Source organism: Malaclemys terrapin, chromosome 21 (genome assembly GCF_027887155.1).
Source record: "Malaclemys terrapin pileata isolate rMalTer1 chromosome 21, rMalTer1.hap1, whole genome shotgun sequence".
Taxonomy (NCBI): Eukaryota; Metazoa; Chordata; order Testudines; family Emydidae; genus Malaclemys; species Malaclemys terrapin.
The window spans coordinates 9,457,928-9,471,704 of NC_071525.1; the positions used below are offsets into that span (position 1 = coordinate 9,457,928).

The window sequence follows — 13,777 nt, forward strand, 5'->3', positions numbered from 1 at the left end:
GAGAGGGGGCAGGACCCCTGCTGCTACCCCCTCCAGCCCCCGGGGCTGGGCTACTGAAGCACAGGGCCAGCTCACCTGTAGGGCCACTTCGATCACTGATCTGCAGTGCACAGGCCCCAGAACTTTCCCCAGGAGGATCCCCATGTAGGACCTGACTTTCCCCCTCTGGGAGCCAAGGATGCAGCAGTAGCCAGTGTCTGGTCCTGGCTCATCCCTGTGGGGTGGGGGCCGAGATAAAGAACATCCTGGCTTCACAGAGGCAATTACCCCCTGAATGTTGGGGATCCCCTGCCCTTCCCCAACTGCCTCTGTTCTCTCCCTTGCCCCATGAGCAGACGCTTCCCTTTTCCTTCCTCTGTGGTTTCATGTTTCCTGCCCTCTGCCTAGGGCCCAAGCATGGGGGCTGCGGTGGGGGTGCTCAGGGTAAGATCTTCAGAAATGACGTGTGATGTAAGGGGCCCAGCTTGAGACCCCTCAAAGGGGCCCACGACTATCCCCTCGCCTGCCCAGATGGCCTTGGCCGAAGGTCCCAGAATCACCTGAGTCTCTCCAGCCTTTTCCCATGAATAGCCGCGAGCCCAAGACAGGGGATGCTCCGAACCCAAACAGCTCTGGCCACACTGGCTCCAGCCCATCCCCTTCCCTAGCTCGCCAGGCCTGGGGGCATTTGTGACTGGCCACAGGGCCCCTCAGCAGCAGGAGGTGCTGCGCGGCGGAGGCCTGCAACTGGGGGGCTGAGCCGGGACCAGGGCACTGACCCACGGGCCAGGCAAGATAGCCTTTGCTGGTGAGGTCGCTGCTCCCATCTGAGCTGGCATCGGCAGCGGGCTACGTGGAGGGGCAGCGGCCTGGCCAGATTGGCAGGGGGGGCTCTTGAGGCCATGCAGGGGCAGCACGGGGAAGCTAACCCTGTGTCTACCCAGTCTGTATGTGACCTGGGTTCAAGGTAGAGGCCTCCACGGCTGACACCTGACTGGCCCCAGGGCTGGGGGGCTGGCCAGCTGCCTCCCCAGAAGAGGGGCTACCCAGCATGGGGGCTTTGCCCAAGGGAAAGGGCCTGGGGGCTGAGTGCCAAGGGACATGGGGCTGGCTGCGGGGGGTTGATGGCAGGGTGGGAGCAGCTTGGCCCAAGGCTGCTGCATGTGCACAGAGGCCAATGTGCCTGCCCAGGGAGACCTGGCTGCCGGCATCGGCCCCCACGTTCTGTGCCCATTGGACCCGCTGCCCCTAGACCAGGAAGCTGCGGTGCTTGGGGGGAAGCGCCTTGGCTGGGGCTGGCTCTCGGTGGCACGAAGGGTGCCAGGCTGGCTCCTCCTCTGCCTGGCTGCCTGGCAGGGACCCCTCCTCGGAGAGGCTGCTGCTGCTCCTCCTCCTGCCCCGGGGCGCTGCCCACGCTGGCTGTCGCAGCCCCCCGGGCGGTGCCGCCTGACTCCCCTCGCCCAGCCCGCGCTGGCGCTTGGCGTAGGTGGTGTTGGGGGTGGAGCTGGTGAAGATCCAGAGGGGCTTTGCAGCCTGGTTGGCCATGGGGATGTCGCTGGCGAGAGTCTTGGCTACGAGCAGACGCCGCGGTGAGAGGCTGTCGACTCTGGGGAGACATTGTGCACAGCAACGTCAGCCTCTGCCCTGGGCGTGACGGCAGCACAGAAGCAGCAGTGCCCATTGAGAAGGGCAAACAAGGGACGGGGGGGGGGGGAGCTGGGGTGCAATAGGGGGTGCTGTGTGGAAGGGGGCAGGGTGTGGGCTCAGTAGGGGGCGCTGTGCTGCGGGTGCAGGGTGGGGGGGGTGCTGTGCTGCAGGGGGTGGGATGTGGATGCAATAAGGGGTGCTGTCCTGTAGGGGGTGGGGTGGGGGCGCTGTGGGGGGGTGCTGTGCTGAAGGGGGTGGGGCGGGGGCGCTGTGGGGGGGTGCTGTGCTGAAGGGGGTGGGGCGGGAGCACAGTGGGGGACATGCTCCCCTCCCAGTCAGTGCTGACCCCAGCATCGCACTAAGTCAGGCCCCTTCAGCCCAGCCTGGCCGGCTGCCTGCCAGCGGTGAAGCTCCCCCAGCCCTGTTCTCCAGATCTGGCCACGTTGCAGCTCAGGTCCCTCCACGCGACCACCGCAAAGTCCCCCTGCTTTTCAGCGGCCTGGATGCGTCTGCCTCACTTCCTGGCCTAAACAGCTGTGCCATGTGGTGGCCTGTTAAACGCCATCCACCCTAGGACCCCTGCTAATCATCGCCCCGCGCCCCATTTGGGCTCTCATCACGGGATGTCCCTCCCCCAGCTCTATTACAAGGACACGGCTTTCAAGGAGCGCGTCAGGGATTGGGGCTGGGGGAAGCTCCTGGAGGTGTGTGGATGAGAATTGCCCGCCTCCGGCCAGCGCCCTCTGCAGCACCTTGCCCCTCCTTCACTTCAGAGTCATGCTGCCAAGGTGAGACGGCCCCAGCGTGATGCCGTCCGAGCTCCTGGCTTGCACTGGCCAGCGCACCTCCCGCAGTGATCCCCGAATCAGCACCGTTGGCACCCGCCACGTGTGCCAAAATCACATCCCCCGCCCTCCCCCTGAAAAAATCACAGCTGCTTCAAATCTGAGATTTTTCAAGCAAGCCCTTCATGCTCGCTCCCCTCCTGCCCCATTCACGTGGGGAACGCTCCTTGTAAACACCTCCAAAGCCTTCCACAAAACACTTGTCCCCAGCTAAGCTGCTGCTGGGTGGAGAACACGGCCTGGTGTCGTACACCCCCATCGGTCTGTTGGGCGCCAGCTGTTGGCTCTTGGCTTATACTTTGTACCCCACTTTCACCCTCTCCTTGTCCCCCCCCCAACCTCGCTCCCCTAGCACAGTACTGGGGTCATCACTGATTGCAAGGGGAGAGCACCCCTAATTAAGACCCCCCACCCTGTTCCCTGCAGATTGGAAGCTCCTTGGGGAAGGGGGCTGTGTTTGTACAGCTCCTGACACCAAGGGGGCCTGGTCCAGGACTGGGGATCCCAGGTGTTACCGTAATACACCTAATAAGTAATGATAATAATACAATATTTTTTAAATCATCTGTATCAGGTTTTGTTTGTAGATTTTGAGCCATTCAGGGTCACAGTTTCCAGCTTTTCTACACAACTGTAAAAGCCAGAAATGTACTTTTTTGCCCCAGTGAAAGCTGAGCAGTGTCTCCTAAAATCACAGGACTCCGGCTGCTGGGGCTTTAAGAAAAACACATGTCATGAGACTCACTTGGCAACACAGGGCAGAGGCTGCAAACAGCAGCAGGGAGGTAACTGAGCCATAGATGTTAAGGCCAGAGAAGGCCCAACTCTGACCGTCTCGTCTGACCTCCTGCACGGTACGGGCCGGAGACACACTCCCCCGCCCCCCCGAATCCTGCATCCAGCCCGTATCATTTGCTTTACCCTGGTTTGTTATGCTATTCCAGTCCCTGGTGCATTTCTCAGCCAGGCCTCTTTGCAAACAGTTCAGCACAAAATCAGGCAACACACAGAAATCTCAGAGCCAGGCTGATCCTGTCCAGCCTTCCACAAAAGAGGGGAGAAGGCTTTAAACACCAGATAAAAGCTGCTTTTGCCCACAGATTCCACCTGGGGAGGGGGTGTGTGTGTGCGTGTGCACGTGTGTTCACAAGCATGCACACTGGCCAACCAACAGCCCTTCACAGACACACCCCATGGCAGGATTGGCCACTGGGACAGGATTGTACTGATGGGGAAACCGAGGCAAAAAGTGGGGAAACTGACTTGCCCAGAGTCACTAGCTCAGCGTTTCTCCAATGCAGCCACCAGTGGAGATTTTCGCAGCCACGACAGCCTCCAAAGCGTGGGTGGAGACTGGGGGGGAGCGAAGCCCTTCCCTGCAGCCCCCAGCAGTTGGTCCTGAAGAGCTGTTACCGAGGGCAGGTGGCAGGGACTCGCAGCTCCTGGGGGGCTCCAGGCAGTGCCTTTGGAGGCCTGCACGGTGCTGGAGGCAGCACTTGTCAGCGGAGGCGTCTGCGGCGTTCGGTCGCTGGGACGCACCCCTGGGAAGCTCTCCCACTCCCATCTGGCCGGGGCATGGAGAGCCTGGGATTCCTGAGTTCCTGACCCATCTTCCCCGGGGCCGGCTCTGGATGAAGGGCCGTGGGAGGCGGTTTGACAGAGTAGCCACCAGCAAGGGTTGGTGGCCACATTCTGAGGCCACCAAAAAGTGTGTTGTGAGAACCCCTGCACTAGCCGGTGGGAACCCAGGAGTCCTGGCTCCCCAGAGCCTGCTCATTCCTGGACTATCCCTCCTCGCTGCTGTGTCTCTATCCTGCTGCCAGGCTGTGGTTTAAATGAAAATCCAAATGACCGACTCTCCCAGGCACTCACAGCAGGGCTGGGCAGCTCAGAGGCTCTGGTGCAATTTCTTTTTCGCTGTCCATGGTAACACTCACACAGCCTGAGCGTGGAAAGGACTCCCAGCTCTTTGCTGTTTCCCTGGAAGTCCTGTGGCCAGGACACTCTGGGCTTACGTTTTACAGAAATGGCCGGTTTCAGGGCAAAGCCGGGAAATGTGCCTTCGAAAGGCTCAGGAATCAGAAGGAGAAGAGCCACACACTTGTCATCAAATCGCATGGTTTTTTTCAGACAATCTCGGGATTTTGGGAGCCTGACTTGTGAGTTTCGATCCCTCCGGGAGCTGATACGGCTCCAGCACCCTGAACCTATTGGCACTCCCCCCTGCCTGGAGCTAAAGGATGTTACGAACACTGTGGAGCCAGACTTTCAAGAGCTCAGCCCCTGGCGTTTCTGAGCTCTTCTGAGACGGTCCCCAAGGGGCCCGATTCTCGTTTACTCTAAGGCCCCTTTCAGGATAACGGGTATGCTGCTAGAGTGCAGTGTAGGGGCCTTAGTGGAAATGTGACTTAGGCCCTACATCGAGAATCAGTTCACCCAGCACTGAAATGCAGCCACCTCTGGAGCAGTGCACAGCAGCCATCATAATAGATTAGGTGCAAGGGGAAGCACCCCCAACGGTTGAGGGGTGCAGAGGAGCCGTAGCGGGGTTCAGTCTAATCCCTTGTCTCTCGAAGAGTGTCCGTATTGCCCACACCCCTTCCCAAGACCTCTGAACCCCTGGAGATCAAGCAGCTACGTGCCCCTGTTGGGAGTGGAGTTCATGCCTCCTCCCCACCGCTTTGCTCTGCCTTTCTCTTTGCTTTTTTTCACCCCTCCTCTCATCCTCATCCCTCCCCCCACCGCCTTTGAGCTCACCTGATCTCATTGTACGAATCCTCCACTTCCTCCTCCGGCCACTTCCGCACGCTCTGGTGGTGCAACCACAGCACCAGGGCTAGGAGAGCCAGCAGCACCAGCCCCATGGTCAGGGTGACGGTGACACCCACCGCGATGCCCAGCGTGCCCTGCGGGGCTGAAACACAGCGACAGGTCACCAACAGCTCGGTGGCCAATTGCTGCCTAGATGGTCGGGTGGCAGGAAAGGCGGATCCTGGTAGCAGGGGGTGCAGAGGACCTGGACTGGCCAAAGCAGACGGCCCCAGTGCGGGATTTGTCAGCAGAGATGGGCGGGAATCAGGTTTTCCGCAAGTTTGGAAAAAAATTTCCGGCACAGAACAAAAATGAACAGTTTCCACATTTCCCAGGCAATAAAATTCCAGAACAAAGACACCGTTGGGTTGATCAAAATGTTTCCTTCCAGTTTCATTATTTAAAAAGGTTCCTTTCCCCCCTACTACTGTACAAGGACAGAAATCCTGAACCGGAATGTGGCTTCGAAATGAAAAGTCGAGACGTTCCCGTCCGGAATGGGCCAACCTGGAGCGTCTTGGCCGTCTCCATATTCAAATCGAAATTGACGCATTTTGCTGTCAACGAATCAGCCCTTTCCGACAGAGAAACCTTCCCACGGATCCTTTCCGACCAGGCCAAGCCGTTAGCCACAGGGATTTAGAGGCACAGAGATGCTGGATTTGGCTGTGGGCATCTCCCCTCTTAGAGCTTCAGCCCCAAATGCAAGCTGCTCTGATCTGATCCAGGTTTAGTGAACCAGGCAAGGGCCCTACCCCAGGGACAGGGCGGGGTACTGTGGGCAGCTGGCTCCAGCAGGACATTCTCTGCCTCAAGCCATGGCTGGAGCATTTAGCTGGCTTCACAGCTGGGACCAGTTTGGCGTCTGGGTAGCCAATCAGAGGGCTCATTGGGGTCAAGCTCTCCAGTGGGGCGCCGGCACTGGCGAGTGTTCAATCAGTGCCCAGTGTTGATGAGAGGGATCCACTCCCCTCCCTCCCCCTGGCCCTGACTCACCCAGGAGCACGCGCAGCTGGAGGGCGCAGGAGCCGGAGCCCAGCGCGTTGGAGGCCGTGCAGCGGTACAGGCCTGAGGTGGCGGCCGTCAGGTTCTGCAGGGTCAGCAGGGCCCGGCGCGCCTCTGCCCCGCCAGCCGGAGAGCGAGGGGACAAACGAGAGGGAGCGGGTTACACTGGAGCCACCCCCAGGCCAGCTGGGGAGCCGGGGCTAGAACCCAGCTCCCTGGGGGCCAAGTACAGGGGCCTCTGCCACATGGGCTAAAGGGGACGGCTGCCTAGCCGGTGGTGGGACAAGACTCTTCTCCTCTCTGTGGTCCAGCCACTAGATATCCCCTCCCACTCCCCACTGGCTTCTTCTGCCAGAAGATGCCCGTCACATGGCATCTGGCACTCTGCATGTCTGGGTGCAACACCGTGTATGCCACATTGCCCTGTGTGCACGACGTAGGTACTGTGGCATGTGACCCTGGCACAGGTACTTGTGGGGCTCACGTGCTCAGGGGCGAGTCCCTGATGGGACCCAGACCCCTCTCCATGCTGCACTCCTCCCCCACCCCGCCGTTCCCAGTACCTGTGTAGCTCATCACCAGGGGCTGCTTGTCGGGGGGGATCTTCTCCCAGCTGAAGGTAGGGGCGGGCACGCCTTCCCGCACAGCACAGGACAGGTGGACGTCCCCCCCTTCCTCCCCACTCCCCTCGCTGGAGCATTCGGGGCTGGAGGGGGGCACTGCGAGGACACAGACCAGTGCCCTGTCAGGGGGACCTGCTGTGAACAGGACAGTCCCCCCCACATACATCCGCTCCCCCCAGGGCCCTTGGGTTTCCCAGTGCCCACAGCAGCTACTGAGAGCCCCGGCACTGGGGGTTGTTAGCACTCGTCAGAGAGCTGGGGGGTGGGTTGGCCCAGCTACAGACAAAGAGCCACACACTCAGGTATGTACACACACACACAGGGCCGGCTCCAGGGTTTTGGCCGCCCCAAGCAGCCAAAAAAAAAAAAAAAAAAGCCGTGATCGTGATCTGCGGCGGCAATTCGGCGGGAGGTCCTTTGCTCCGAGCGGGAGTGAGGGACCGTCCGCCAAATTGCTGCCGAATAACTGGACGTGCCGCCCCTCTCCGGAGTGGCCGCCCCAAGCACCTGCTTGCCAAGCTGGTGCCTGGAGCCGGCCCTGCACTCACACACACAGCCCAGTGCACATGCACTCTCTCTCTCACACACACACAACACAGGGCACAGTGCACATGCACTCACACACACACACACACACACTGCACAGTGAACACACTCAGTGCATATGAACACACACAATGCCCATGCACTCCCACACACAAGCATATATATACACAATACCCAGACAAATCAGCTGAGCGCAAACACTATGCACACAAACACACACACACATACACCCTCATGGTACAGACACACCCAGGCGTCAGACCAAGGTGCCACACACACTGCTACATGCTCACACACAGGCTTTACTCCCACGTGCACACTTTACACTAAATCTCATGATATCACAGATAGTAACACAGAGGCACACAGCAAAGTGTGCACACAACACACACCCAGACAGCTGCTCAGATGTGTGTGCACATGCACCCACTGAGATAGGGGCACACACACACACTAGCACTCACTCCCAGCCACATGGGGACACACACACCCCAACCCCCCCACACACACATACACTCAGACACACACACCCCAAGACCCAGACAGATACACACCCCTGACCTGCACAGACATACAGACGCACACATATCAAGAACTGCACACACTCAGGCAGACCTACTCACACAACCAGGCCCCCCAAGACTCACACACACACACTCAGACACACACACCAAGAGCTACACACAGAGACAGACAGATCCACCCCAAGACCTGCACACACACACACACACACACACATTGAGACAAGCACCCAGTAGACAGTGTAAAGGCAGGGATGCTGGGGGGAGGGGAGGGCAGGGCTTCTTCCCCATGAGGGTGGGACGTACCGAGCACGGAGAGCTGGATGACCCCGATGTTGGGCGTGTCCCGGTCGGGTGGGTTCATGACGCTGCACTGGTACGTCCCACTATCCGAGCTGCGCGTCTTGTTGAGGAAGATGGTGGCACTCTGGGCGGGTGGGAAGGCGAAGCCCACGCGGCCCGTGTACTGGGACAGACTCTCCACCACCTCTCCCTGCTCATAGGCCAGGACCTGGGGTGGAGGGGAAGGGAGGGAAGAACCCAGCCATGACGCCTCCCCTTGTTCCCTCATTGAGCACAGGGCACTTCCATTGCACTCGCAGAGGCAGTGTGGGCCAGTGGGCAAAGCATTGGGCTGGGAGCCAGGAGTGTCTACGTCAAATCCCACTGCTGCCACCAACTAGCTGGGCTAGGTCCATCGATGGCTATTAGCCAAGATAGTCAGGGACACAACCTCATGCTCTGGGGCTCACTCGATAAGTGCACTGTTCTGTTCATTCCCTCGGAAGCACCTGGCAGTAGCCACTGTCAGAACACAGGATACCGGGCTAGCTGGACCATTGGTCTAACCAAGAGTGGCCGTTTGTATGTTCTTATACCCGGAGGGGCTAGTGCCAAGCCCAGTGTCAGCAGGAGCAGGACTGGGCCTACTGAAAAGGAGGATGAAGCCCAACAGGGGTCTGTTCAAGAGTGCATCCTAGGGTGGTGCTTCCAGGCAGCACCTTCGCCCCAGCACTGCCTTCCCCCTCGTGACGGGGAGAGGGGGCTGCTTTTAAAGTCACTGTTTAGGTTGGTGGCCTGAAAGGCGAGGCCAGGCTGTGATCTGCAGTGTGAGAGAGGGGCAGGTGGCTCATTGCCCTCTCCATACAATGCTCCTAAGCAGCAATGTAGCAGTACCCCATGGGGGCAGGGCAGGGCAGAGCGGGGTGTGGGGGAGCAGAACTCCTTCATGACTCCTTAGCGAGCTCCACCCTGAAATCTGCCCCTTCTTGTTTTATCCAGACAGCGTGCCTGCAGCTGCTGCTATTATTCCTGTGTGTCAACACCTTGCTAAACTGTTAGCCTCACTAGTATCCTGCAGCAAGGAGTTCCACAGGTTAATGGTGCCCCAGTTTTGAGAAATTGCACAGCGCGCTCACAACAGCTCCTCTCTCTTGCGATGCCTGCAAGACTCTGCCATCTGACAGCAGTTGGTGAACCGGGATGGCTGTTTACTGGGCATCACAAGTTAATTTGTCCTCGTGTGTTGATTCCCCCTCCCCCCACGCCGTTGCTTTCGCACCCCCTTTCTTCCGTTGCTTTCTCCCACCTGTTTTGTCTGGCCACCATCCTAGGCTGTGAGGTTTCTGGGCAAGGACAGTGTGCAGCATCCTAGGGCCCCGATCCCTGACTGGGACCTCAATCCCTGATTGTACCGAAGCTAACCGCCTTCCAGCAACAGACGGGAAGGAAAAGGGCCACGCTCCACCTACCTGCTGGGGCCGGTTTGGCTCCGCCAGCGGGGTGACCGTCCAGATGATGTTGAGGCGACTCAGCGAGGCCGTGGTGTGGAAGTTGCAAGGCAGAAGCGCGTTCCCTCCCCTCGCCACCTGGATGCTGGCAGCGCCCACCGACACCTTCACCGCGCCCACTGCTGGAAAAGGCACAACGGGTGGAGTCAGCACGGAGGATCCTGGCAACGAAAGCTGGAAGCCTGGCCAAGATTCAGAGCCAGAGGAGTGAAAAACAGACAAGCTCCCCCAGCCGGGATGGCTGCCAGCAGCCAATGCAGGGACTGACAAGGGACAACCAGAGCTAAGGGCCTGTGTGGCTGAAACAGCCTCCACCCTCCGGTGTGAGGGCACCTGACACCCCCAGGCAGTGGGTGACGCTGGCACGGCCTAGAGCTGCGCACAGGAACGGTTCCTGACCATGCTGGGCCAGAACAATTCTAGCATCCGGCCTGTGCCAGCCCAGTGGTTGTTACCGTGAGGACTGTCAAAGTGATCCATGAACAAAGAGTCCACGTAAAGCTGCATTCCCCACTGGCCCGCATTAGCCACCCAGCTTCCCAGAGACGCAGCCCTCACCCGCGCAGGGTCCCCCAGGCAGAGCTGGGCATTACACGGGGCCTAGCGGTACATGGGGCCTATCCCTGGTTGCCGAGGGGAATTTCACCCTGGCTGAATCTTTGCTCCAACCTGAGGAACCCTGGAGAAACCGTGAGGAGGAGAAAGTCAGGGCTGAGGCTGGGCCGATTGCGGGGAAACCGAACTAGCCCAAGGCTGGCTGGGGGATTCCCAAGCAAGAGCGACCAGGCTGGCCCGAAGCCACACGCAAGGGGCAGCCAGCGCACAAGAGATTTGGGGCGTGATTTCTGGACTGAGGAGTTGGAATAAGTCTGGAGCTGCAGCCAGTGTGTCTGTCTGGCTTGCACCGGGCAACTATGTTTGGCCAATTCATTTTGCCAATGAACCATCAATAGTAATTAGTCCCACTCGGTAATTAACATGGATTTGTCTCCTGTCCTGCCTCGATCCCAGCTTGGCTGGGTTAACCCCTTCGGGGCCGGAGGAGCGATTAGGAGCCGTCACACATCAGCTCCAGCCTGCTTAACCCGTTCCAGGCTGGGACGCCGCTTCACACCCCCCCTCCCCGGGATCTCAGCTGGATGCAGGAGATGGGGGGGGCTGAACAATGGGGCACTGTCCTTCAGTGGCGGGGAGGGGATTGTTGTGGACATTTGCTCCAGGGAACTGCACAAAGTGGGAACCATCTGCCTGCTCTATTCCCATGCTAGATAATTAACGGAGGCATGGGGGGGGGAGGGGCATGACAACTCCTCAGGGTAATTGGCACTAATTAGGAAGCGCTGTGCAAGGGGCCACGGGACAGGCAGCCGCGCTGATGCCATGTCTGAGGGGCCCTGGCCTGGTCACTAAGGTGCCCACCGGCTAAGACAGCCCCTCCCCAGCACAGTGCAGCGAACACCAGTAATGGGCCCCCAAAGGCGGCCTGGAAAGAGTGGCCCCCCATGAGAGGTTCCTGTCCATTCCAGGTGGGGGCGATAGAGGCCCCCATGAGAAAGACTTTGCTGCCTCATAGCCCTTAATATCTCCAAGCACTTCCCAGACAGCTGTGCACATGGGGAAGCTTGCTGGCCCCATGTGACAGATGGGGAAGCTGAGGCTTAGAGAAGGGAAAGCAACTCGCCCACAAGGCGGGACTAGAACCCAGGCACCCTGAGTGCCCCGGCTGTGTCTTAACCGCTAGTCCACACTTCCCTCCACACCAGCGTCCATAAAGGCCGCTCTGCTGGGCTTCCAGTCAGCTGGGCTCCCGCCCCTCCCCAGCCCATGGGTCGTCTCCAGCTCCTTGGTGTGTTGCTGGGAGATGGGTTAGTGGTTGGTCACACACCCGTGGGGGGTGTCATCAACACCCCCCTCCCTCCCCATGTCAGCGACCCAGAACAAAGAAGCCTCTCAGGCTAGGAAAGGCCACTGCACCGCGGCAGCTCTAAGGCGCCAGGCAGGCGTCATGGATGGACCGTGATTTAGCCTGGTAACACAAGGCAGTTATGGCAGATCTGCCACTTGGAGGGCTCAAGGGGTAACTGATAGGTGGCAAACTGAGGCACACGGTGATTATGTGAATTGCCCACGGTAACTCAAGGGGGTAAGAAAGAGGTGAGAATACAACTCGGGAGTCCAGATTTGTAGTTTGCCCCGCTCTCAGACTCCCCTCCCCTCCCCCAGCTGGGAATAGAACCCAGGAGTCCAGGTGCTCAGCCCTCCCCTGCTGCTGCTCTAACCACTAGGTAACTCCCCTCCCCCAGCTGGGAATAGAACCCAGGAATCCTGACTCCCAGCCCCTCCCCCGCTGCTGCTCTAACCACTAGACTTGCTGCCCCCTCTGAGAAGTATTAGCAGGCCCTGGACGAATGTTGCAGGGCAAATAGCAGTGTCACCCTGCCCAGACTATCCCCATTGCACACAGGGGAAACTGAGGCACGGGAAGCTAAGCAACTTACCCCAGGTCACACAAGGAATCTGTGGCAAAGCAGGGACTAGCACCCAGCTGGGCCAGCCGGGCATAACCAGCCCCTCATCCAGGATGCCAGTGTGTGTCAGGCAGCAGCTACCAGAGGTCTCACCTCTCTGCCTCCCCGGGGGCACCCTGTGCCACCCCCTACTCACACCCCTTGGACGCGTTACGCCAGAGCTCCCTTGCAGCTGGTTGCATCACCAGGAGCCTGAGGGGATGAGACAGAGCTCCGTGCAAGGTGCTGCAGGGATCCCTGGCCATGGGCATGGGGGGTGGTGGTGGTGAAAGATCTGGGATTGGCACCTAGCTCAGGGACTTCCAGTCCATCTCTCCTCCCAGCGCCCAGCCCCCGAGACTGACACCCCCCCCCCATGCTGGGCAAAACCTCCTCCCTCCAGCCCCCAGGCTGCCCTGCTCACCCCGCTGATCGCAATCTGCAGGGGCTTTGACCTGAGTAGCGATCAGGCCCAGAAGGGGCTGGAGGCGAATGTGTGGGGTCACCATCCCGGCCACGGGAGGAATTGTCCCCTCTCCCTCGCCCCATCTGGTTCCCCTTGTGCCCCCAGGGTACCTGACAGGTAGCAGTGGAGAAGCCACAGGCTGGCGGGGGCGATGGGGTGGCCGCGGGGTCTGGACCTCTCCCTCGGGGCCATGGCTGTGGCACTTAGATCAGCGCGTCCATCCCATGCTGTGCTCAGCTCCCAGTCTCGCTCTGTCTGTTCCCTTCTGAACTCGCCTTTAGTCCCCTCCCTCTCCCGAATCCAGGGCATGGCTCAATGGAAACAAGCACAATCGACGGTGCCCACCCCCCTTCTCAGCACAAGCTGCCAGGGCCCAGTTCCCCCCACTCCCCATTTTAATGGGGAATCACTAACACCTTACGGAAAGAGAATAGGGACAGTTACTGACAGAGTGGAGCACAGCAGGGGCCCATCTAGCCCGGTATCCTGCCTCCAGGCCACCACCAGCATGGAAGAGACCCCAGGATACCCTGCCGCCAGGGAAGTTTCCTCCTGACCCTCCCCCTGTAGCAGCCATCTCTTGAGTCCCTCCCTATCAGACCCAGGGCCCCGCCAACATGGATTTAAGGTGCCAGCACCAGGGTTCTTCAGACCATTCCACCCCTCCCCCTGGACCTAAGGGAACCCCCCCTAGAGATGACTTTCCTTAGCTCAGGCCGTTCCTGACCCCCCCACTGAGGCTGCCAGTGTGGGTGACCCTTCATGCCAGCTGCAAGGGTGGTTTTTGTCGGGGGGGGGGGGGAGAGCTCCTCTGATGTGGAAGTGAAAGGCTCGGCTCCCATTCCCAATTCTCCAGGCCGCACCCCTGTCGTATGTGTGTGATGACTCCCCAGGGGTCAGCAGTAGCATTTGAACCCCTGCGCCCTTCAGCATGGCTGCACATGCCTCTCCCACTCGAGTTTTTTGCTGGCAGCAGTAGAAAGCTGTTATCCTGCATATGGAACTAGAGGGGGACATGACACATGCTTTACAGCTGT

General features: G+C 59.6%; 1 protein-coding gene across 1 annotated transcript; it reads right to left on the reverse strand.

The window, feature by feature from the left end:
* Positions 1 to 13: 13 nt before the first annotated feature.
* LOC128827004 (immunoglobulin superfamily member 11-like) lies at positions 14 to 12,948 on the reverse strand. The gene is made up of 7 exons (XM_054010645.1): positions 12,851 to 12,948; positions 9,729 to 9,889; positions 8,284 to 8,488; positions 6,851 to 7,006; positions 6,279 to 6,401; positions 5,229 to 5,385; positions 14 to 1,585 (listed from the first exon to the last, which is right to left on the reverse strand). Exons 1-7 carry the CDS (start codon positions 12,930 to 12,932, stop codon positions 1,228 to 1,230), a joined length of 1,242 nt encoding a protein of 413 aa, XP_053866620.1. The 5' UTR covers positions 12,933 to 12,948; the 3' UTR covers positions 14 to 1,227.
* Between the last annotated feature and the right edge of the window lie 829 nt (positions 12,949 to 13,777).